The sequence below is a fragment of the Phascolarctos cinereus genome, unplaced genomic scaffold (genome assembly GCF_003287225.1).
Source record: "Phascolarctos cinereus isolate Bilbo 61053 unplaced genomic scaffold, phaCin_HiC Scaffold_2;HRSCAF=192, whole genome shotgun sequence".
NCBI classification, from domain to species: Eukaryota; Metazoa; Chordata; class Mammalia; order Diprotodontia; family Phascolarctidae; genus Phascolarctos; species Phascolarctos cinereus.
This window is the reverse complement of record NW_027555625.1, coordinates 122,954,014-122,975,917: the sequence shown is the minus strand read 5'-3', so window position 1 is coordinate 122,975,917 and position 21,904 is coordinate 122,954,014. Positions and strand designations below refer to the sequence as shown.

Below are 21,904 nucleotides of genomic sequence, written 5' to 3'. Positions count from 1 at the left end.
CTCCCCCATTAGATGGGCTTTCACCTCTTTGTGTAAACCCATCACTTACTTAGCACAGGGCCTGGCACACAGTAGTGCTTAATAAATGATCATTGCATTGATGCCCGAGCACAATGGTTTCATCTCCCTTTGGCCCCACAGTGGCCTTGCAGACAGGCAGCATTCACGTGCTCCTTAAACCTCCCCCACCACAGGTGGCTCAGTGAATATGGTGCCAGGCCTGGAGTCAAGAGGACCTGAGCTCTGGGCAAGTCACTTCACCCTGTCTGCCTCAGTTTCCTCATCTGTAAAATGAGCTGGAGAAGAAAATGGCAAATCACTCCAGTATTTTGCCAAGAAAACCCAAATGGGGTGATGATGAGTCGGACACGACTGAAAAAACTAGTAAACAGCACCAGGCCTGAAGGGGAGGGGCACGCCGCGGCAGTTTTTGAGCAACGCGGCCTGGGAACATCTCTTATTACTTCTCCTCAGGACCGCATCCGCTAGAAGCCCAGAGGTTCTTTGGCTAGGGCCGGCTGAGCCGGAAGCGGAACTCTAAATCGGAGAGTGGATGTTGCCGCACTGCACTTCCAGGCACAGGACGCGGCCCCAGCGGAAGTGCTCCAATTCGCCGCTTAGGCTTTGAGTCTTCGCCTTCTGGCCTTTACTCCAGCGGCGGCGCCCGCGGCAGGTCATGGGCCGCAGCAGGAGCCGTTCCCCACGGAGGGGTGAGTGAGTTAGAGGGCGGGCCGAGAGTGTGTCCCTCCGCTGTGGGTCTGTCCTTCTCTCCCTCGCTCGGACGGCGGTGCCTGAGCGGTCTCTGGCCTCAAGGCCGAGCCCACCCTGCGGCGGCGGCGGCGGAGCCTGGCTCCCCCAGGGCCGGCGCCTGGGCCTGCGACCCCGGGCCCGGGAGCTTGTGGTGGTTGTTTGTTTACTTCGTACGGGAGGGAGCGGTGCGTTGTCCTAAGCGCGGGACTCGGTGTCGGTGAGGAAGCTTTGCTTAAGCCTGGCCTCCCGTGCCGGGCGCTGGGCTGGGCGCCCTGGGCATCCGAGAAGAGCAAAAGACTGCCTGCCCTCAAGGAGCTCACGGTCTGGCCGGTTGACAACAGGCAAACAAACGTCTACAAACAAGCTACACAGAGGATAAATAGGAAATTGACAGAGAGAAGGTACTAGAATTAAAAGGCGTTGAAAAGGGCTTCTTGTGGAAGATGGGATTTTAGTTAGGACTTGGAGGAAGCCAGGAGATGGAGATGTGGAGGGAGGCACGGAGGCCGGCCAGAGAACATGCCCAGAGCTGAGAGATGGAAGGTCTTGTTCAGGGAACAGCCAGGAGGCTGTTATCACAAATTAACGTTATCCAACCATTACTAGGACTTAACGGCCGCAAGTCAGTCCTTTTATTCCTTCCCCACACTACTTCATTCCGTGCAGAAGCTATTATGCACCTTCTTTTCCCTCAGGCCTCTCCTACAATCTCTCCCGTCTGTCTCTCTGCTGAGGATTTTACCTCTTTACTGAGACTATTCCCTGGGAGCTCCTTCTTTTGCTTCTTAAACCCTTCAAGTATGACTTCTGACCGCATCATTTAACTGAAACTGCTTTCTCCAGAGTTACCAGTCACCTCTTAATTGCCAAATTTGATAGTCTTTTCCCAGTCATAATTTTTCTTGACTTAATTTTCTGCATTGGACACTATTGACCATCTTCTGGATAATTTCTCTTCTCTGGGTTTCACTGACACTACTCTACTCTTCACTTCTCTTCTAGGTTATTGCAATAATTTCCTAATTGGTCCTTCTGCTTCAGATCTCCCTCACTGTATTCCATTCTCCACTCAGCTGCCAAAGTGAGTTTCAAATATAGATCTCTTGACTCCCAGACCACAGCTTTTCTTATTATAACATAATCAACAAATCAGCATTTGATGATAATAATAGTTCATATTTAAGTAGCATTTTAATGTTTACAAAGTCAATTATTCAATCTTCAGAAGGTCTGAATTAAAATTTGAATTTCACGTTGTTTGATCTTAATGGACTTAGTTTTGTTATCTTTACAGTGATTCAAATGTACCTTGAAGAGCTCTTCCAGATCTGAATCATGGTCCTAACATAGGTAGTGCAGGTCTTGGTTTTTTTCTCTTTACAGCAGAGAAAGCTGAGACCAGAGAGAGGGAACTGTTTTGCTCATTGTCGCATAGCTACTAAGTGTCAGAACAGAAACTGGAACCCAGCAAGGCCAGTACTCTTTCTTCTTCAGTATTAGAAGGTTCCTACACTGTAAAAGATATAAAGGGAGGGCCATATGTGATGATTCCGCTTCTACAGCTGAATTCAGTAAACATTTATTAAGCACCTACTCTGTGTGAGGTACTGCTAGATTGAAGATACAAAGGCAAAAATAGATGAGTACCTACCTTCAAAGAACTTTTATTCTAGTAACGGCATACTTTCAAAAGAGAAAGCATAAGATAATGGGTAGCATCAGCAAAGGCCTCTCGGAGGAGACGACACCTGAGGTGTGTTTTGCAGGAAGCTAGAGATTCTTTGAGGCATGTATGACAGAGTGCTCCAGAAGAACTTGACTTCATTCCCCCTCCAATACATTCTTCATTTTCTACCTCCTTATTTAGCCTACTTCCTATTAATGCTTATAATAGCAAACATTTATATAATACTTTAAGTTAAAAAGTACTTTACATATATTATCTCATTTGATTCTCAAAACATCTTTGCAAAGTAGATGTTGTTTTCATTTTACATAGATAAAGAAACTGAGACCAAGAGAAGTTAAGTGACTTGCCTAAGGCCAGACAGCTAGAAAGTATTTGAGGCAAAGATTTGACCTCTGGTCTTCCTGATTCCAAGTCCAAGGATTATAGCCACTATTTCACAGGTCAAACTCCTGATTTTCTTTTTAAATCTGATTGAGATGCTTCCTCTTCCATAAAGCCTTTCTGACTTCTTTGAACCTCACATAGAGAGATATAAATGGCAATGCATTTATCTCAAAATAGGGAATATTATAATATTCTTTTCTGTTTTCTCTCTACTAGATCATAAGCTCTATATGGGCATCTATGTTTAGCCTAAACTTTGTTTCAATCTAATGCCTGGTACAGTGTTCTGCACACAATAAGTGCTTAATCATTGTTTATGATGTTAAATAAGGCTTGATCTCTGCCCTTCATGTTCTTGGAGTTTACTTAGATTACAAGCCTCATAAGTAAAAAGCTAATTAATAATAAGAGACAGTCTCTACTTAATTCCAAATGAGTGATAGAATAAGTGGTGTAGATGTTCAGAGGAGAAAGATCATGGGAAATGGGCTCTAAAGGATGGTAAAATTTTGAGGGGGAAGGAAGAATCTTTAAGTGCTAGTCTTTGATACTTTGTCATGGTTTGAAGATAATCAAGTCTTCACTTAGGGGAGATGTGGCCAAAGCTCTCTATCCTCTAAGCCATGATTTCAGAATTGATTGTTCTGGGAATTAAATAAAAAGGAAGAATTCAACCTAATTCCAACAGGCATTTACTATGTGTCTATTACAAGGCACAGTACTAGGATCGACGATACAAAGGCAAAAATGAAACAGTCCCTGCTATCAAGGTGCTTATATTTTATTACTAAGGGCAGGAATTACTATGTAAATAGATAAGCAAATGCAAAGTAATGGGGGGGTGGCCTTTGTGGGGAAGGAAACCCTTACGAACTGGGAGATCAGGAAAGGCCTTGTATTGGAAGTTGTACTGAAGGGAGCTTGGGATTCAAAGAGGTGGAAAGGAGGAGGGAAGAGATTACATGCATGAGGGCAACCTATGCAAAAGCACTGAGGAAAGAAATACAATGTCACGTATGGATAGGAACAAGGAGGCTACTTGAGCTGGAAAATGGAATACGTGAGAGGGAGTATCATGAAATCAGTCTTCAAAGTTAGTTTGGAGGCAGATCGTGAAGGAATTTAAATGTCAGATGAGTTTGTATTATGTCGTAGGGCCGGTGGGGAGTCACTGAAATTCCTTGAGTAGGAGAATGACATGGTCAAAGCAGTGCTTTAGGGATGTCAATTTAGAGAGACCGATTAGGAAATTATTGAGGTAGTTAAGGCATGGAAGAGGTGACAAGGACCTGAACTAGGATTGTGACTTAAGGGTAGATAGAAGGGAATGTGTACAAAAGATGTTTTAGAGAAAGAATTTATAAGATTTGGCAACTGATTGGATATGGATGGTGAGGGAGAAGAAAGATCATAGAGCTAGTGCTAGAAGAGACTTTAGAGGTCATTGAGTCCAGCTCCCTCATTTTACAGATGAAGAAACTGAGGCTCAGAGAGGTTAAGTGTCACCTGAGGGTCACATAGCTGCTAAATATCTGAGGCAGAATTCATGCCCAGGGCTTCTTGACTCCAAGTCCAGCACTTTATCCATTATGCTACATTGCCTCTCAAGAATTACTCTAGGTTGTGATTTTGGTTAGAAGGATGGTGGTACTCTGGACATGGAAAGTTAGGAGGAGGGGTAGGTGGGTGGGTTTTGGGGGGGAAGATAATGAGTTCTCTGTTAGATGAGGCATCTCAGTAGAGATGTCCAGCAGGCAATTGGAGATGCTCAAGAGAAAGATGAGGCTTTGTTATGTAAATTGAAAGTCATCTGCATAGAGATAATAATTGAACCCATGGAACCTTATTAAGTTTCCAAAAGAGGGACTATAGAAGAGGGGAGGGCATGGGGGATGGACATGGATGGTGATCCTAGAAGAGACTGAGGATTGACTAGACAAGTGGGGAACCAAGAAACCATTGTAAAGAAAACCTAAGCAGTACATGCCCTTTGACCCAGTGATACTGTTACTAGGACTATATTCCAGAGAGATCAAGGAAAGTGGAAAAGGTTCTATATAGAAGTTATATATTATATAAGTTGTATATATTATACATATATGATATATACTATATCTGATATATGTTATGTATTATATATGCGTATATGTATGTGTGTATACATACATATATCATATTATAGCTGCTCTTGTGGTGGCAAAGGACTCAAAACTAAGAGGATGTCCATCAATTGGGGTATAGCAGAACAAGTTATTGTATATGAATATAATGGAGTACTGTTGTTCTATAAGAGAGACCTGAGAAGAGTTATATAAACCTATGTAGAGTGAAGTGAGCGAAGCAAGAACTATTTATATTAAAACAACAATATTGTAAAAACAACCAGTTTTGAAAGGCTCAAGAACTCTGATCATCAAAACAATGATTTACTGTGATTCCAGAAGATCAGTGATGAAGAATGTTACCCAGCTCCAGACTGCAGAATACATTTTTGGACATAGCCAAATGGGAATATGTTTTGCTTGACTGTGTATGTTTTTATAAGTGTTTTATTTTTTTGTATTTGGGTGGAGATGGAGAAAAATAAATGCTTGTTAATTGACCAAAAAGAAAAAGAACGCCCAGGCAGAAAGGAGTATCCAAGAGCAGAAAGTATTGAACAATGTCAGACACCTTTATAGAGGCCAGTTGAGTAATAAGCATTATTAAATAAATTATTAAATGTGGACTATGTGCCAGGCACTGGAGATACAAAGAATAAAACCATCCCTGTTCCCAAAGGGCTTATTACATGGTAACAGCAAGAATGATTAGGACTGAGAAAAGTTGTTGGATTTAGCAGTTAAGAACACTGATAATTTTAGAGAAAGCAGTTTCAGTCAAGTAGTACATTGAAAAAATCTAGAGACATCTAGAGGTAAAGAAATGGAAGCAGTAAGTTTAGGTGCCTTTTTTTTTTAAGGAGTTTTGCTATAAAAGGAAGAGTGATATAGGGTGATAGCTTGAAGGGGTGGCAGGATAAAGTAAGGATTTTTTTTCCTAAATAAATTTTTATTGATATCTTTTGTTCTTAGATCACCACATTTCCCGATATACCTTTCTCTTTAGCTCCTCCCTCACCTTCCCAGAGAGCTACCTCTTATAACAAAAAAGAAAAGAGGGAAAAAAACTGTATGGCAAAACTAACATACTGGAAAAGTCTGACATATGCTGTGCTTCACACCCATAATCTCCTCCACCTTTACAAAGAAGCGGAGAGAGGTGATTTCTTATGTTCTTGGTCATTATAATTTTGCCCAATTCAGTTTGATTCTTTTGTTGTTTCTGTTTACATTGTTGTGGTCATTTTGTATATTTTCTTGGTTCTACAGGGTAAATTATTTTTAAGGACATAGGAGAGCTGGGCATGAGTATAGGTGTCAGGAAAAGCCACTACATAAAGTGAAATACTATTAGGTTAGAGAAAGAGTGTGAATGAAGTGGAAAATTCCTGGTGGTAGATGGTGTTTTGAGGGGCAAGGGAGGATGGAATGGGATAAAGGGTACAACAGAAGGCATGAGGTCTTCTGGGGAAGAGAGAGTAGTGTATGTGGCTGGAAGGAAACTATTTGGAATAGATGCAAAGGAGGGTGATAAAAAGTCAATACAAGATGAGTAAAAGAATTATTGCATAGTAACAAAGACCTAGCTAAGGTTACATAATATAAATTTGTAGGGAACCTGAATAGCAATGTTTCTCAACATGAGTAAGATTGGAGAAGGTAGATAGTAAGGACAAAACAGGTTCACATTTGGAAAAGAATGAGTGGTAATGGGGCAGGATGGCAAGGGATTTAAGGAAAGAAGACTAAAGTTGAGTAAGTTAAAGTCAAGCTTTTGAAGGTAGGAAAGTGATTTCAGAGCAGGAATGAGTTGTAAAAACTGGAAGGGATATAGTGATGAGATCAGGAAGAGAATAAATAGGTTTAGGATGAATAAAAATGAGACATGGAAGGACAGGAAGGGTATGGCCTGTGAAAATAATTTCATGGTTCTAGTTCAAGAAGGTTAAAGTTATGGGTGAGAATGAAATCAAGGGTATGACCATTCCTCTGTGTGACTAAGGTGGTGGTATGAAAATGCAGAACATGGTAATAATTGAGATGACTTGGGAGGTCCATGTATTAGGAAGACAGCAACGTGTATGCATACCTCAACTATGAAGGCTGAGGTTAGAGACTGATTATGTGAGCCAGGTGCTGAACCCTTGGAAAAAGGAGGAGAATGATCTAGGAACTAGTAGATAATACCAACCAGAATTTGGATGGAGTCATAGAGAAGTATGAAATAAACTTCAGAGAAATGTAAGTTGCTGAGTGGTGGCAGCAAAGGGAGGGTTTTCTGTAAGTGGTAATAAGAAGCAGGGAATATGCTTACTCCTACTCTTGGCACAGTGTGTAGGAAAGAGTGAGAGACAATGAATCCAGTACTGATAGGATGGCTGGTAAGAGATGGTGCCTTTTGGTTGGCAGCTGCTAGTCAGGAATATCATATCCAAAAGACATAGTCTTGGTTGTTATCTGAGGGAGGCAGCATGATCTAATAGAAATAATCTGAAATTGGTAGTCAGAAACCCAAGTTGTGTAGTATAGACTGCTTTGTCACTAAATAGCTGTGTGACTTTGAAGAAATCGCTTTCAGGACTCATTTTCTTTCTTAGTAAAATGAGGGGTTAGGATTAAATGGTCTCAAAAATCCTTTTTGGTTCTTATTTTCTTTTCTGTTTTGTTAGAGCGTAGGCGATCCCGTTCTACATCCAGAGAGAGAGAGAGAAGGCGTCGAGAACGGTCCCGATCCCGAGAGAGAGATAGGAGGAGGAGCCGTTCTCGCTCTCCACATAGGAGGAGGTCCAGGTAAGGAGCCAAAGGGGCATTGAATCAGTAAAACTAAACTGACTGCTATCTGTTGTTTTGTCTTTCACAATGAGTTTTGGATTTTTTTAAGATCTGAGACTTATTCTCACCTTATTCAGGTATGCGTTCCAGAATGTGAGCTCCTAAAAGAATAAGATGTACTCTACCTTTAGTAATATTAATCAATTCAATGAATAAAGAGTTTCCTTTTCCTTTTTACCAATCCTATTCATACTGGTGCCATACTCTCATTTACTAACCCATGTTTTTGCTCCTCAAATCTCTTATAGCACTTTGTGCTTTCTTTATACATTTATGTACATCTAGGTCCCAATTAGTGTAAATAATGAATCCTGTAGAGTAGCTGTGTGTATTTGAATTCACACTCTTTGAAATTATAATTGTATAAAAATGTTCATTGGTTCCAGCCCAATAGATATACAGTGATTAATGTGACTACTTCATGTGATTCTTTATTCGCACTGATCAGGATCTAACTGTAACATTTTGTATTCTAGTTATCTGCTTTTTTTGTTGTCATTATATTCTCCTACTAGATTGTGAGCTCCATGAAACAGTGGTTCTCTTTTTAATGTTTAAATGGATCTGTGATCTCATCAGTTCAGGAGTTCCCTCTAATGATGCAAATCAAAAACCAATCATACTTGTCCATCTTGTGGGACTCTTGTCCTCCCATAAAGTCACCAGTGGAGGTCCACCCATTTTTAAAAAACATTTTAAATTAAAATTTTATTTTATTTTCATGAAGTTCCTTCTTTCCATCTGACATCCCGCCATCCTTCTAGGCCCCATTGAGAAAACAAGAAAAACAAAACCCATGTTACAAATGTGAACAGTCAAGCAAAATAAATTCCTTCATTGGCCACGTCCAAAAAGTATGTCTCAGTCTGCACTCGGAGTTCATCACCTCTCGATCAGGATTGGGAGCATGTTTTATCATGAGTCTTCTGGAATTGTGATTGGTCATTGTGTTGAGCAGAGTTTTTAAGTCTTTCAAAGTTATTTATCTTTACATTATTGTTGTTATTATAGAAATTGTTTTACGTACTTCACTGCATCAGTTCAGGGTTCCCCTATCATTTGGGAGTAGTAATATAACACCTGTTGTCTCATGTGATCAGCCCATCTTCTCTTCCTTTCATACAGTTTCCTGATGACATCTTTTATTCTTTTTTGGAGTTCCTATTTGGTTATATGTTGAAATCTGCACATCCTACTTCTTCAATGTCCTCTTCATGATACTCTTTTTTAATTCTTTGGAAGCAGTTGTATTCCATATCTCACTGCTGTAAAGAAACATCAACAATTAGTGTTAAAAAGATGAGCCTTTGCTTTCACATGAAGTTCAGGCTCTATAAAAGAGCTTTGTGGTTTCCTGAAGGTAGTAATTCAGCCCACTCTCTTGCCATTCAACTCTGGGCCCAATTTGTCTGTCTATACCATTTGTTCCAGATAGAAATACTAATGGACAAGCTCTATAGAGTCTCTTCTTACCTAAACTTTTTGTCGCCCTAGCACCTACTCCTTTATTTATATATGTTGTGTGTGAAGTGAAACTAAGAAGTAAAAAGTAACAGTAAATTCTGTTTAACTTATGTAAATATTCACAGGACCAGGCAAAGCTTACATCTTTTGATTAGGTAGTGGGATAACTATTTTTGTTTTCCTGCAGCTTTCTTTTTCAGACATTTAGTCCCTAGACTTATGTTGATTTTATTACTGCAACGTATTTTTGTTTCCAGATCCCCAAGAAGGCATCGATCTTCCTCTCCTTCACCTTCCCGGCTAAAAGAAAGGAGGGATGATGAGAAGAAAGAAACTAAAGAAACAAAAAGCAAAGAACGTCAAATTACTGGTAATGTTACAAAACCTAACATATACACAACCTTATTTAGATATGTCCAGTTAGGTGGTAAAAGTGTTTTTTGAAAACAGTCTTTTGGGGCAGCTTGGTGGTGCAGTGGGTAGAGCACCGGCCCTGAAGTCAGGAGTACCTGAGTTCAAATACGGCCTCAGACCAAATACTTGACACTTTCTAGCTGTGTGACCCTGGGCAAGTCACTTAACCCCAATTGCCTAAAAAAAAAAAAGAAAAAAGAAAACAGTCTTTGAAAAGTTTAATCTTAATTTGTGCTTGTTGCTTTTTAAAAATTGCTCTAATGACATCTCATTTCTCATGTGTGTGACAATTTCAAGTTACTTGGAGGCTTGTCAGGGACATTTTAGATGTTTTAGAAAGATTTCTTATGTGATTCTGTGAACTTTAACTACCATCACTTCATGCCTTAAAAATATTAGAATTTTAGAAAAAGAGAAGTAAAGGAATTTTCTTTCAAGGAAGTTCTGTTAAAAGAAGGCAGTTTCCTTTTGGATTGGGTTATTTTAAAGTCCTGCATTATAGTGTGGGGCAAGGCTTTTCCAGCCCTCTACTCCAAGAAAAGGAACATGGTATGTAAATGTTTCCTGGTTCCTGATTTATATTCACAGACTTGCAGGATGTTAGAGTTAGAACATTAGAGATTATCAGTCTAGCCTTTCATCTCATGCATGAATCCCCTATGTAGTATCCCAAACAACCTCTATTTAAATGCTTTTGGAGATGGAGAACTCGGTAACTAACAAGGGAGTCCATATAGTTGTTGGACAGTTCTAATTATTCGGTATTCCTTTATTTAGAGCCCAGAATCTACTCCCAGTAACTTCCTTAAATTGATTCTAGTTTTGCCTTCAAGCTACAAAAAAATAAGTTTTAATTTCTCTTTATGTGACAGCACTTCAAATATTTCAAGACTTGTGGGGATCTTAAATGGAGAAGAGTTTATTGGAGTTTTGTTGTTAGTTTTTTTTTTTAATTTTTCTATTTTGGTTCTGGGCTTTGCTATGAAGTGGTAGAATGAATATAAGTCTGTTGATTCCTTATAATTTGTTTGCCTGCCCTAACGAAAGAAGTTTAGAAATTATTTGTTTATTTTTGTAGAAGAAGACTTGGAAGGCAAAACAGAAGAAGAAATTGAAATGATGAAATTAATGGGATTTGCTTCCTTTGACACCACAAAAGTAAGGAAAACTTTTCAGCAGTCCAATTTGAATTCAGTCAGAGAAGTTGTGCCATTTTTGCATGTTCTTTTAATGCCATATAAAGATTGAGAAGCTCATTTATTCTTTTTGTAATTAAATTTAGGAAGGGAGAAAGAATGAAAAAGAACTATTTCACTAAATAAGTACTTTTTCCTCCATTCTTTAGATTATATATGTGTGTGTGTGTGTGTGTGTATGTATGTATAAACACACATATAGATAAATAGATAGATAAATATGTGGAATAATACCTGACATTTATATAGGTGCTGACAAAAGCCTTGTGAAGTAGTTGCCTCTGACTTAAAAATGAGAAAACTAAGGTGCAAATTCAGTGACTACCAGGATCACATAGCTAGTGAGTATAAAAGACAAGATTTGAACCCAGATCTCCCCAGAAGGATGCTCTTTGCACTATGCTATATAGTATTATATACAGTTTTTCACACTTACGAAGACCTGTACTTTCCAAAAAGTTTTCAAATTCTTTATGGTTCATCTTGCAGTAAAAAATTCTGGTTTTATTTTTGAGAAACATTATCTAAAACTATATATTTTGAGTTGTCACCTAAGAATATGCACACTGGCCAACAATAACAGTCCATTATCGTGCTTATTTTTCTTGGTGACCAACAGCTTTTGTTGTTGTTGTTCAGTCGTTTTCGGTTGTGTTCGAATCTTCATGACCCCATTTGGGGTTTCTTGGCAAAGACGCTGGAGTGGTTTGTTATTTCCTTCTCCAGCTCATTTTATGGATGATGGAACTGAGGCAAACAGTTAAATGATTTACTCAGGGTCACACATCTAGCAAGTGTCTGAGGCCAGATTTGAACTCAGGTCTTAGTGACTTCAGGGCCAGCACTCTATCTGCTGTGCCACCAAAGCAGCAGAACTTAAATGGGCTTAAGAGTGATCCACTGTTGGTAGAATTGTGAATTGTCCAACCGTTCTGGAAAGTTATTTTGAATTATATCAGACAATGATAAAAATTGTCCATACTTTTTGATCTAGAGATTTCACTGCTATTCAGACATATACCCTAAGGACATCAAAAACAGAAGCATCTCATATTTGCCAGAATATTGACAGCAGCACTCTTAAATTGGTTATCTTTTTAAATATATAATAACTTCAGCATGAAATTTTCAAAGCTATCCTGCTTGTCAGTGATCCTTTCTGGTCTTCTTTGTGTTCTTTCTGTTTGCTTTTCAGATATTTATGTGTGATTTGTTTCAGCAAACAAACAAACAAACAAAAAAACCTGCTTCCAGTCTCACAGGAAGAGTTAGGCTTTTTCCTTGCCAAACCTAATCCTTCTACCAGTGGCCTTGATTCTATTTATCCTAGTTCCTTTGACTTTGCTCCAGTTGGAAGGGACTGCAGTGCAGGGCTTATCAAATCCAGCCCATATCTGAAAAGAAATCCCTACTGTAACATACCAGAAAACTGGTCATCTAGCCTATTCTTCCTCTAAAGTCTTTGAGAACTTCTTTCCCAAACTGGTGTGCATATTAAACTACAACTTTACTCTCTTCTGTCAGTCCAAAAGGGCATGGTTGGCAGCTAGGTGGCACAGTGGATAGAGCACTAGTCCTGAAATTAAGAAGACCAAGTTCAAATTTGGCCTCAGAGTCTTTCTAGTTTAATGACCCTGGGCTCATTTAAGCTCTATTTGCTTAACTTTCCTCAATTGTATAAGTGGGATAATAGCATTTACCTCATGGTAGTTGCGAGGACCAGATAGGCACTTAATACAATGCATGGAACATAGTAGGCGTTTAATAAATTCTTATTCCCTTCCCCTCAAAGTTTCTAACGTCTCTACCTTAGCCAGCAAGTTCTTCCCCAATAGTGAGAAACATATACATAATAGAAATTTTTCCCTCTAAACTAAATTTTCTTTTTTATTGTGAACTTAAGTAACAAACACAAACATTTTAGTATATAAAAAAGAACAAGAAAGAGGCATCTACAAGAAACTACAAAATTCTGTTATATGCAATTTATTTTTTAATAAGTGTGTAGATATGTATAGGTAGATGCATGATTTAACATACTTCTTGAAAAAAATAAAATGTACACAAACACTTCTCGACTTGCCTTAATGGTAAGTTGCATCCTTCAAAAGGTGGAGGAACCAACAAAGAGCATGAAGAAAAAAAAATTTTTAATATATAGAATGGAAGTTCAGAAGAGGGCAAAGTTCCCCATCACTGCCATGCTTCCTTCTCTGTAGCTACTCTTTATGATATGCAGCTTGTTAGATAGGTCATAGCATTTTTCTCCCTCTCCTGAGTCCTTTTTATTAGGAAAACTCTTTACAGCACCAGGCAAAAGCTATATTATTACTAGTCTTTGTGAGATATACTCTTATCTGTGTCCATCATTCCTGTATTTTAAGCTGTGATCCAGAAACCCAAATCCCATTCTTAGACACTGTCTTTTTAGCCAGTTCACTTCCAAAATTTTCTTTCTTGTATCCTTTGCCTTTGGGGACAAAGGATGCAAAACAAAACAGTTTTTGCCATTGCTAACCCCTCAGCCTATCCTTTTATTAGCTTCCCTTTCACTGCCAACTTTCTAGGAAGAGTAACTTAGACTCATTGCCCCCTTGGTGATTCCATCCCCATCAGCCTACTGAAATGATTCTCCAAGATGTGTATTGCCAGATTCATTGGCTTTCTTTCTGTCTTCATCCGCTTGACATATCTGGAGTATTTCACATTGTTCATCTCCCCTTTCTTTCTTCCTGGACTTCTATGGCTCATGATTCCTCCCCTACCATTCTGACTATTCTTTCTTTGTTACCTTTGTTTGGCTCTTCATTCTTTTGCTTCTTTTTTTAACATGAATTCCCTCAGAGGTTCCCCCCTCAGCCCTCTTTGTAATTATTTCTCATCTTTGTAATATCAGCAGAGATATAGTAGAATGCTGGACTTAGAGTCAGGAAGACCTGGCTTCAAATCCCACCTTTTTCACTGACCATGGACAAATTGTGTTACCTCTCTAAAATTCCATTTTCTTATCTGTTAAATATAGCTAACAATACTTCCTCAGATTGGAAGGATCAGATAAGATAATGCATGTAAAGCATTTTGTGAAATTTTAAAGCACATTGTAAATATATACAAGGCATTTAAGAAGTACTTGCTGTGCACCAATTAAGGGCTGGGGCACAAATGTAAATAAACAAGAGAGTCCCTATTATCAAGAAGCTTGCCTTCTAATTGAGGAAGACAGTACATAAATGGAACATGAAAAAGGGGTTTGGGTGTGAGAAGTAGCTAGTGAAAAGGTAGAGAAATCCAGAGGGTGAATCAAGCTGGGAGTGACATGAGCATTGATGGACCCCTCATGAAATAGTGATCTGGGCTAGGACCTTGCCAGTTGGGAGAGCAAGCTTCAGGGCAGAGGTTTCTCCAGGGTGCAAAGACAGAAGTTGCTGCTATTACTATCTTAAATACTTTTATGGCTTCAATTATCCTACAGATAATTGAAGTATCCCTGCAGTTACTCCTGAATTTATAGTGCAACCCCTAACTTTTCCTAAAGGTTCTATTGCTGTAGTCCAACATTCTGTTAAAAATCTCTACCTGGATGTTCCTTCTTAACCTGACATTGAAGGCCATCCATATTAAAGCTCCAATGTATTTTTCCAGCCTTATATTGTTTTGCCTCAGTACTTTATTTCAGCCACACTGTCTACTTCTCCTGTCACCCTACCTTTCTTCAGCTGTCCCTCATGCTAGAAATACTATTCTTCTCACCCTCTTCCTTTACCTGTTGAAGTCTTTTTCTTCATTGACTAGTCCTCCATGAAGGCTTCCCTCATTTTATCCACAATCCTTCCCCATCACCCTTTATAGTGATATCTCCCACAGTTTTCATGAGTACTTTGTGTAGACCTCAGTTTTGCACTTACTACATTTTCCTTTTTATCCTTATTACTTATGTAAGTATCATATCCTATTACATGGTAAATTCCTTGACAAGAAGGAATTTGTGTTAGTTCTTTTTATAGTCTCAGTGCCAACACACAGGTACTTAATGAATGGGAAAATTTGTGTTTCTCATACTTTGAGGATGAAAAACTCTGCAAAGTATCTTTAAATTATCTGTTTTTGCATTTGCTTTTAAGAAAAAGGAATTTAGAATCTATATGGTTTTGCATTTGAGGGACATTTAGACTTTTTTTTCTTAGACTGATGATTTCTGCCAAATAGATTCTTTAAAATAGGTTTAGGAAGATGGAATTTAATTCTTTGGTATAGGGTTATGAATATGTTGTAGAGTATTTTGAGCAGTATTCAAAAATCAAATGATATTGCCAATCAAGAAATCTTTAATCAATTCCATTTTCCCAGGATATAGTCTTGCTTTTAAATTAAAATAGCTTTCTTTTTTCACTTTATAACCTGAATCTTAGATATATTGTGTACCCATTGTTTAATTTGGGTTCTGCCAAATCCCAAGATCAGCTGTGAAAAGGCCTTTTCTTCCTCTGTGTTATTTAGACATGCTCATTTCTAAGTGAACGTAGTGCTGGATATAAGGAACGCTGTAACTAACTACATTTATGTTACTACGAAATACTGTTCTTTGTCACAGTAACATTCAGCTTCACCGCCACCAGCAGCACTTTTTCAACATTGTAATTAGTTCTCACAACATCCCTCTGAAAAGTTAGGTTAGTTAAGTTCAACAAACTTTAGGTGCACATAATGTACAAGGCACTGTTAGGGATACAAAGATGGAAAAACAATACGGTTCTTACGTGCAAGAAGCTTGACAGTCCCTGTGGGGCCAATGCATTTTTCTGTGCTTTTGCTAAGACACGGTCCGTGCATTCGTGGAGCTTATTGGCTTTTTAGAGATAAGATACAAACACAGGCTGTAATATATCACTATCATTATTACTGCTACTATATATAATATGGTTGTATTACATAATATAATGTAGGACAGTACTGTGTATGTGTGTATATGTGTGTATGGTGAAGCAGACCTGCCATTTTAGCAGAGGTTGCTATCATAGCTAAATAAAAATTGAAGATTAATTGGATTATCAACTGCCAGCATACTTATAGCTGATACTATATATGTACAGTCCTGAGAATCAGTAATAATAAAGCAATATAAATGTTAGCTACTATTATAGCTTATCATTATGAACCTTAGCTGGTGCAGAGCATGTTTATGTGTACATAAATAATGCACAAAGATTCAATGAGCTCTATTCTTAGAAGTATTATCTTGAATTTGGTGTCAGATGTGAGACATTGATGCTAGTTTGTTATTCCTTTTCTTTTATAAATGGGTCTCACAATGGTTAGATCAAGTGTTGATTTAATTCAGCTGCCTGATGACTTCCATATAGTACTTTGTATAACTTCTATTATAATATAGAGAATAATACTCTTCCTACATGTGTCATATTCATTAGATATCTGGCATGGTAGATAATAGGGACCTATATAAAGTCTTTCTAACTGTGTTTTACATGTTAAAACTGTACTTTTTGTTCCTATGGTTTCTGGTCCACAGTATATTAAGCAAACTGAATTGTGAGTGTTTGGGATATGTCATTGAGGTGATTTTTTTTTCTTTTTTTCCTCTTCTGCTCCAAAAGAAACTAACACTGTTTAGGCATGTGTGTTGATGGATAATTTCCTATCCAGATTTGGGGAAATATAGGCTAATAAGGCTTATGATAATAGTCAACCCAAGGAGAAGAGAGGGGGGTGATAATGAGTTTTGTTTTGGACATATTGAGTTGCAATGTCTCCAGGACATCCAGTTTGAGATATCTAATCAGCATTTGGTTATATTAACCTGAAGCTCAGGGAAAGAGACTGGGGTTGGATATATAAACTTGGAAGTGATATGCATGTAAATGATAATGAAGCCCATGGGAACTGATGAAGTTACCAAGAGGGAGAGAAGAGGACCAGGCCAGAGCTTTAGGGAATACCTAGTTAGGGAGCAATATGGATATTAGGAAGTTAGAGAGGAATATGGATGATGGGACAGCAAAAGATACAGAGAAGGAACATCATATGGGTCAGAAGAGAACCAGGAGGGTGCAGTGTCAAGAAATTGGGAAAGGAAGAGACTGTCTAGGAAAAGAGAGTGGTCAACAGTGTCAAATTTAGCAGAGGTCAAATAGGATAAAAACAAAAGCTATTTCATTTAGCAATTAAAAGACCATTTTAACTTGAAATAGAGTAGTTTCAGTTGAGTAAAGAGGTCAGAAGCCAGATTGCCAAGGTTTAGGGAGGGATTGGGAAGAAAAGAAATTAGTTTAGTTTTTTCCTAGAACCTTTGACTTAGAAAAGGGGGAAAGATCTTGGATGATAGCTTGAGGGGATAGTAGCGTCTAGTTAAGGATAGGAAAACTTAGGTTTGTTTTTAAGTATCAGAGAAGGAACAAGAAGAGAGGGAGAGGTTGAATATTACCGAGAGGGGAGTGATAGTTGAAGTTTCAATCTTCTGGAGAAGTATAGAAAGGATAGGCTCAAATACAAAGAGGTATTGGTTTCAGTAAAGAGATGTGCCATGTGCCACCTCATTGTGAGAAACTGGGGAAAAAGAGGAGAGAGTGAAAGATGATGTCTCTCAGTAAAATGAAAGTTGAGGTTTTTAGCTGAGAGGTGGGCAGGAGGATGGGTGGGAGGCTTGAAGAGAGAAGGGAGCAGTCATGTCATAATCATTTCTTAAATGAGTAAATTCTGTGGAGAGTAAGATTAGAGGCAATCAAGTAGGCAGGAATAAAAGCATTGTCTTATCGCAGTGAGGGCCCAGTTGAAGTTGTATGACATGAATTTATCGTGTTTCCAGTCAACATTCTTGTGTGACTCCCTCTAGTTCTATTCAGCAGTATAAGTAAGAGTAAAGGAGGCAGATGGTGAGAATAATCCATTGCTGAGGTTTGGATAGTGTGGTGATGAATTGGTTAACTATAGGGTAGATTTGGGAGGAGTGAAAAGTGAAGAAAGAGCAGGGATGATGGCCTAAGAAAGTACTGAGGAGTGGAGGGATTGAAGGTGGTAAAGAGGGCAAAAAAGAGTTTAAGAAGAGTGAAGCACAAGGAAAGATGGAATGATGGGAGCTCATGGACAGATAAATAATAAGAGGGTTTTTTTTTTCTTAAGGAAGTGGAACATTTGTAGGTAATGGTGAAATCCAGTGTGTGACCATCTCACTCTGTGATTGAGGTGGAATGAAGGAATAGATCAATGGGAGTTAAATAGATGGATGAATTGACAGATTAGGAAGGCCTCTAGTAGAAAGGTATGAGTTGGGGAAGAAAGGAAGACAATGAGTAAACTCCTTGAGAGAGAATGGAGAATGCCCTGGGCGGTAGGCAAACAGTCACCATCATAATCCTCATAGGACGGGGAATTTTGATACTGTGAACTTCAAAAGAAGAGGTGTTGCTGAGGGATGGTGGCAAAGGGAGAGTCTGGAAAGGTAAAGAGAGAGCAGAGGGGGATAGACTGCGAAGACACAGAGATGGGAAATGGAGTGTATATAAGATTGAAGTTAAACTTCTGGAAAATAGAGACTGTTTCTTTCTTTTTTTTTTGTCTTTGTAAAACCAAGGTCTGACAGAGTACCTGACACATAATGAATTCTTAATTAATTGATAGGAGACTTAAAGTGCATTTTTTTCCCTTTTACAGTCAGAGATTGTGATGCTTTCAGAAAGATATGTGACAAAGAGGGTGTACTTTTTAGCGTCCCTGAAGGTTTTATACTGGCCCTTGATTAGAATAGGAAGGGACCTTAGATATTATATAATCCAATTTTTGTCTTAACAGTCTTGACAAGTAATCAAACAGTTTTTATTTGAAGATTTCTAGTGATAGGGAAGCACATTCCACTTCTGAACAGCTCTGATAGAAGTTTTTACTTATATCAATCTGAAATCTGCCTCTGCAACTTCTATACTTGTCCTAATTCGAAAAGTTCTCTGGAGCCAAGCCAAACAAACTTAAAATATTACTTTCACATGGCAGTGCTTCAGATACTTTAACAGCTATCTTTTCTCGTATAAACTCTCTTTCTCTCTAATACATGATCATCGTAAAAGCATCTGTACTTTTCTTCTTAGTATGGAAATAAACGATGCTTTTTGTATTTTGATGCCAGCATACAGCAGATGAGTATTATTCCTGGTATTACAGTAGTTGTTATACAAAGTTCTGTTCTAAATAGACACAATCCCTGTGTTCTAGGAGTTCATAATCTAAAGCAGATATCACTGATGCAGATATTTAAAGCATAAATGGACAAAAGAGTAGAAAATGGAGAAGAATGTTAAGTATTTGCATTTTACATTTATTAATGGTAAGTACATTGTCTCAATTCAGTGCATTGATAGTTTGCTTTTTTATATCTCATGTAAAATTCAATAACCTGAAAATTTGGCTAACCATCAAAATAACTCAAATTGTAATTTGAAGATGATGTATGATACATAAGTTAGTAAGAGGAGTCATGTTGCCATGATCCTTTCTAAATTTGTCTGATAATTTTGTTGTTGTTCAGATCATTTAGGGAATTACTATGATATACTTAAGCAATGCCTACCTAGGACTTATTCTACCTATAGCTAGAAGTGATATCAAACAGCAGGAAAGTTAACTTAAAAGTTCGGCCTCTAGAGAGAAATGTTTCTTACTGATGGGATAGTACTAAGAATGTCATGAACATATTTCTCATGTAAGCATAAACTTAGAAATAGGAAAAAAAACCTGTGAATTCTGATTACTTTTTGTTGTTGTTCGGTCATTTCAGTCTTGTCAGACTCTTTATGATCCCATTTGGGGTTTTTTGGCAAAGATACTGGAGTGGTTTGCCGTGTCCTTCTTCAGCTCATTTTTACACATGACAAACTGAGGCAAACAAGGTTAAATTATTTGCCCAGGGTCACACAGCTAGTACATGTCTGAGGTCATATTTGAACTCGAATCTTTCTGACTCTAGCACTCTATCCGCTGCACTACCTAGTTTCCCCTACTGATTACTACTAGGAGCAGTAAACAAACCCTATCTATTCGTTGTCCCTCAACAGCCCCCTTAGCCTCAAAGAAATCTTTTCACAGCTAGGAGATGTCTACAGTATCCAATAAAGCACATAGTTCAATAAGAAAATTGTTAATGAAGGAACTCAATGTGCCCTTCATGTTCTGTTTTTTCAGGGGAAAAAAGTTGATGGTTCTGTAAATGCATATGCCATAAATGTGTCTCAGAAGAGAAAGTACAGGTATGTATATCTTCCCAATCTATGCTATAGGTTACTAGCTTTGTTGTGATTAAGCTAATACTATTCTAAGTTGCGTATTGGGAAGAAGCAATTTTATTCAAAGATAATCAAATTTGTAGAAATTTAAGGCCTAGTCCACTGGTATCTTCTCAGTTTATTTTTGGAGTGATCTTTCTTACTTGTATTCTGACATGATAGATTTGTATCATGATTTATTGCGGAATATTTGGTGGCACATTGAGATGTTTCCCCTCTCCCCCTATTCCTTATTTATAACCCAAATACAACTCTTTAAATTTTGTCCCTTTTATTTAGTTTTATATTTGAAAAAGAACATCTCCTGGAAAATTATCTGTATGAATTGGGTTATATATTGATTTCAAGTAAAGCCTTCAAATAGCCAGTAGGCTTACATATTTATTGTGACCACTGAATGTACTTTTTGGTCCTTGTGTCCTAGTACTCAGTGGAGGCACATTGTAATAATATAAATCTTGCTTCTCCCTTCTTTTATTACCAAGTGCATAAAGGAGGAAGGAAGCATTCAAATTGATTTAGAGTTTGTAATTCTAAATTTGACCAGAACATTCTTTAATCTTCAACTTAGTCCATTGTTAAGTTCTTCTATACCTCTTTGACTTTTCTGAATTTTACTTAAAATTGATATGAGTTTTTTTACTTTTTATTTGAGATGTCCTTGAAGTCTCTTTCCTTCCTCTTCCTTTGCTACTGTCCCCCCATGAGTCTTCTTTTGTTATAATTTATATTTTTTATTTTAAAGAAATCTGACAGACTTTGACTTGGGTAATTTTTTTTCCCTTCTTGATAAGAATTAAGCTATTTTGAATAGTGCCTCATCACAGACTTGAAGAATATATTGAACACAACCACTGACTTTAGTCTTGTAAGAATGTTCTTAACAACATTGACTTTTTTCCTCCCATCACAGGCAATATATGAATAGAAAAGGTGGATTCAACAGACCTTTGGATTTTATTGCTTGATGTCTAGATTGTACTGTTGAAGAGTGATTTCTCCACCACTTGGTCACAACAGAGGATAGTGTATTTAATTGTGTATCAAAAACAGGATGTCTCTTCTCTCTTCCTGAAGAGCAAGATAATCTTATTTATGAAGTGTCTCGGAATACTCGCCCTGCTTCAAAGGAAGAAAGATTTACTTCTTTCTTTTAGAAAAATCTCATTTTGGGAATTTTTCAAACTCTTTTCAATTATTTCTATTCCTGTGGAAGCCATTTGCTTTATGGACACCTTTCCCCACCCCAATCCTCTGGACTTTTTTTTTTTAAATAATCTGTTGTTGGATTCAAGTTGTCCCAAATAAAGTATTTCTCTTTATGGTTCAAATATTTTGATCACTGGAAAGTTTGACCAAGAAATATTTATGTTTCTGATTGCCCAAGAAATAGGAGGAAGAATATAGTTTGGGATTTTTAAATAGAATTAAATTTTGGCATCTGTGTTCTGATAATGTGATCTCTTTCTGGGTTTCAGGCTGGTCAGTTTAGGTTATAGAGTGTGTTGAGATTTCATGTTTTCCTAAACACTATTTTTAGCGAGCAGTTATATAGTTGGCATTGACATTAGGAACACAATTGAGGAAAATAGTATTTAAAGACATAAAATAGATCTTTGTTTCTGTTTTTAATGGAATGATAATAAATGCTTTAAACAGAGTTAATTAAACTTGGAAGTATGAGGTTTCACCTTTATATCATGCTACTTTAGATCTGGATTTTCCCCCCAGCAAAATCCTTCAAGAAAATTGAGGCTTTATTAAATCAAAAAGATGATAAAATAA

At 37.8% G+C, this 21,904-nt stretch overlaps 1 protein-coding gene across 2 annotated transcripts; it reads left to right on the top strand.

Moving 5' to 3' along the window:
- Positions 1–556: 556 nt before the first annotated feature.
- On the top strand, positions 557–21,450 carry SNRNP27 (small nuclear ribonucleoprotein U4/U6.U5 subunit 27). 2 transcript variants are annotated; one of them, XM_020985318.2, is made up of 6 exons: positions 557–710; positions 7,596–7,716; positions 9,480–9,592; positions 10,715–10,794; positions 20,019–20,083; positions 21,033–21,450. In XM_020985318.2, exons 1-6 carry the CDS (start codon positions 677–679, stop codon positions 21,085–21,087), a joined length of 468 nt encoding a protein of 155 aa, XP_020840977.1. In that variant the 5' UTR covers positions 557–676; the 3' UTR covers positions 21,088–21,450. The 2 variants fall into 2 exon arrangements, with proteins under 2 accessions (XP_020840977.1, XP_020840976.1); XM_020985317.2 differs by lacking the exon at positions 557–710 and adding an exon at positions 5,932–6,085.
- Positions 21,451–21,904: the final 454 nt, after the last annotated feature.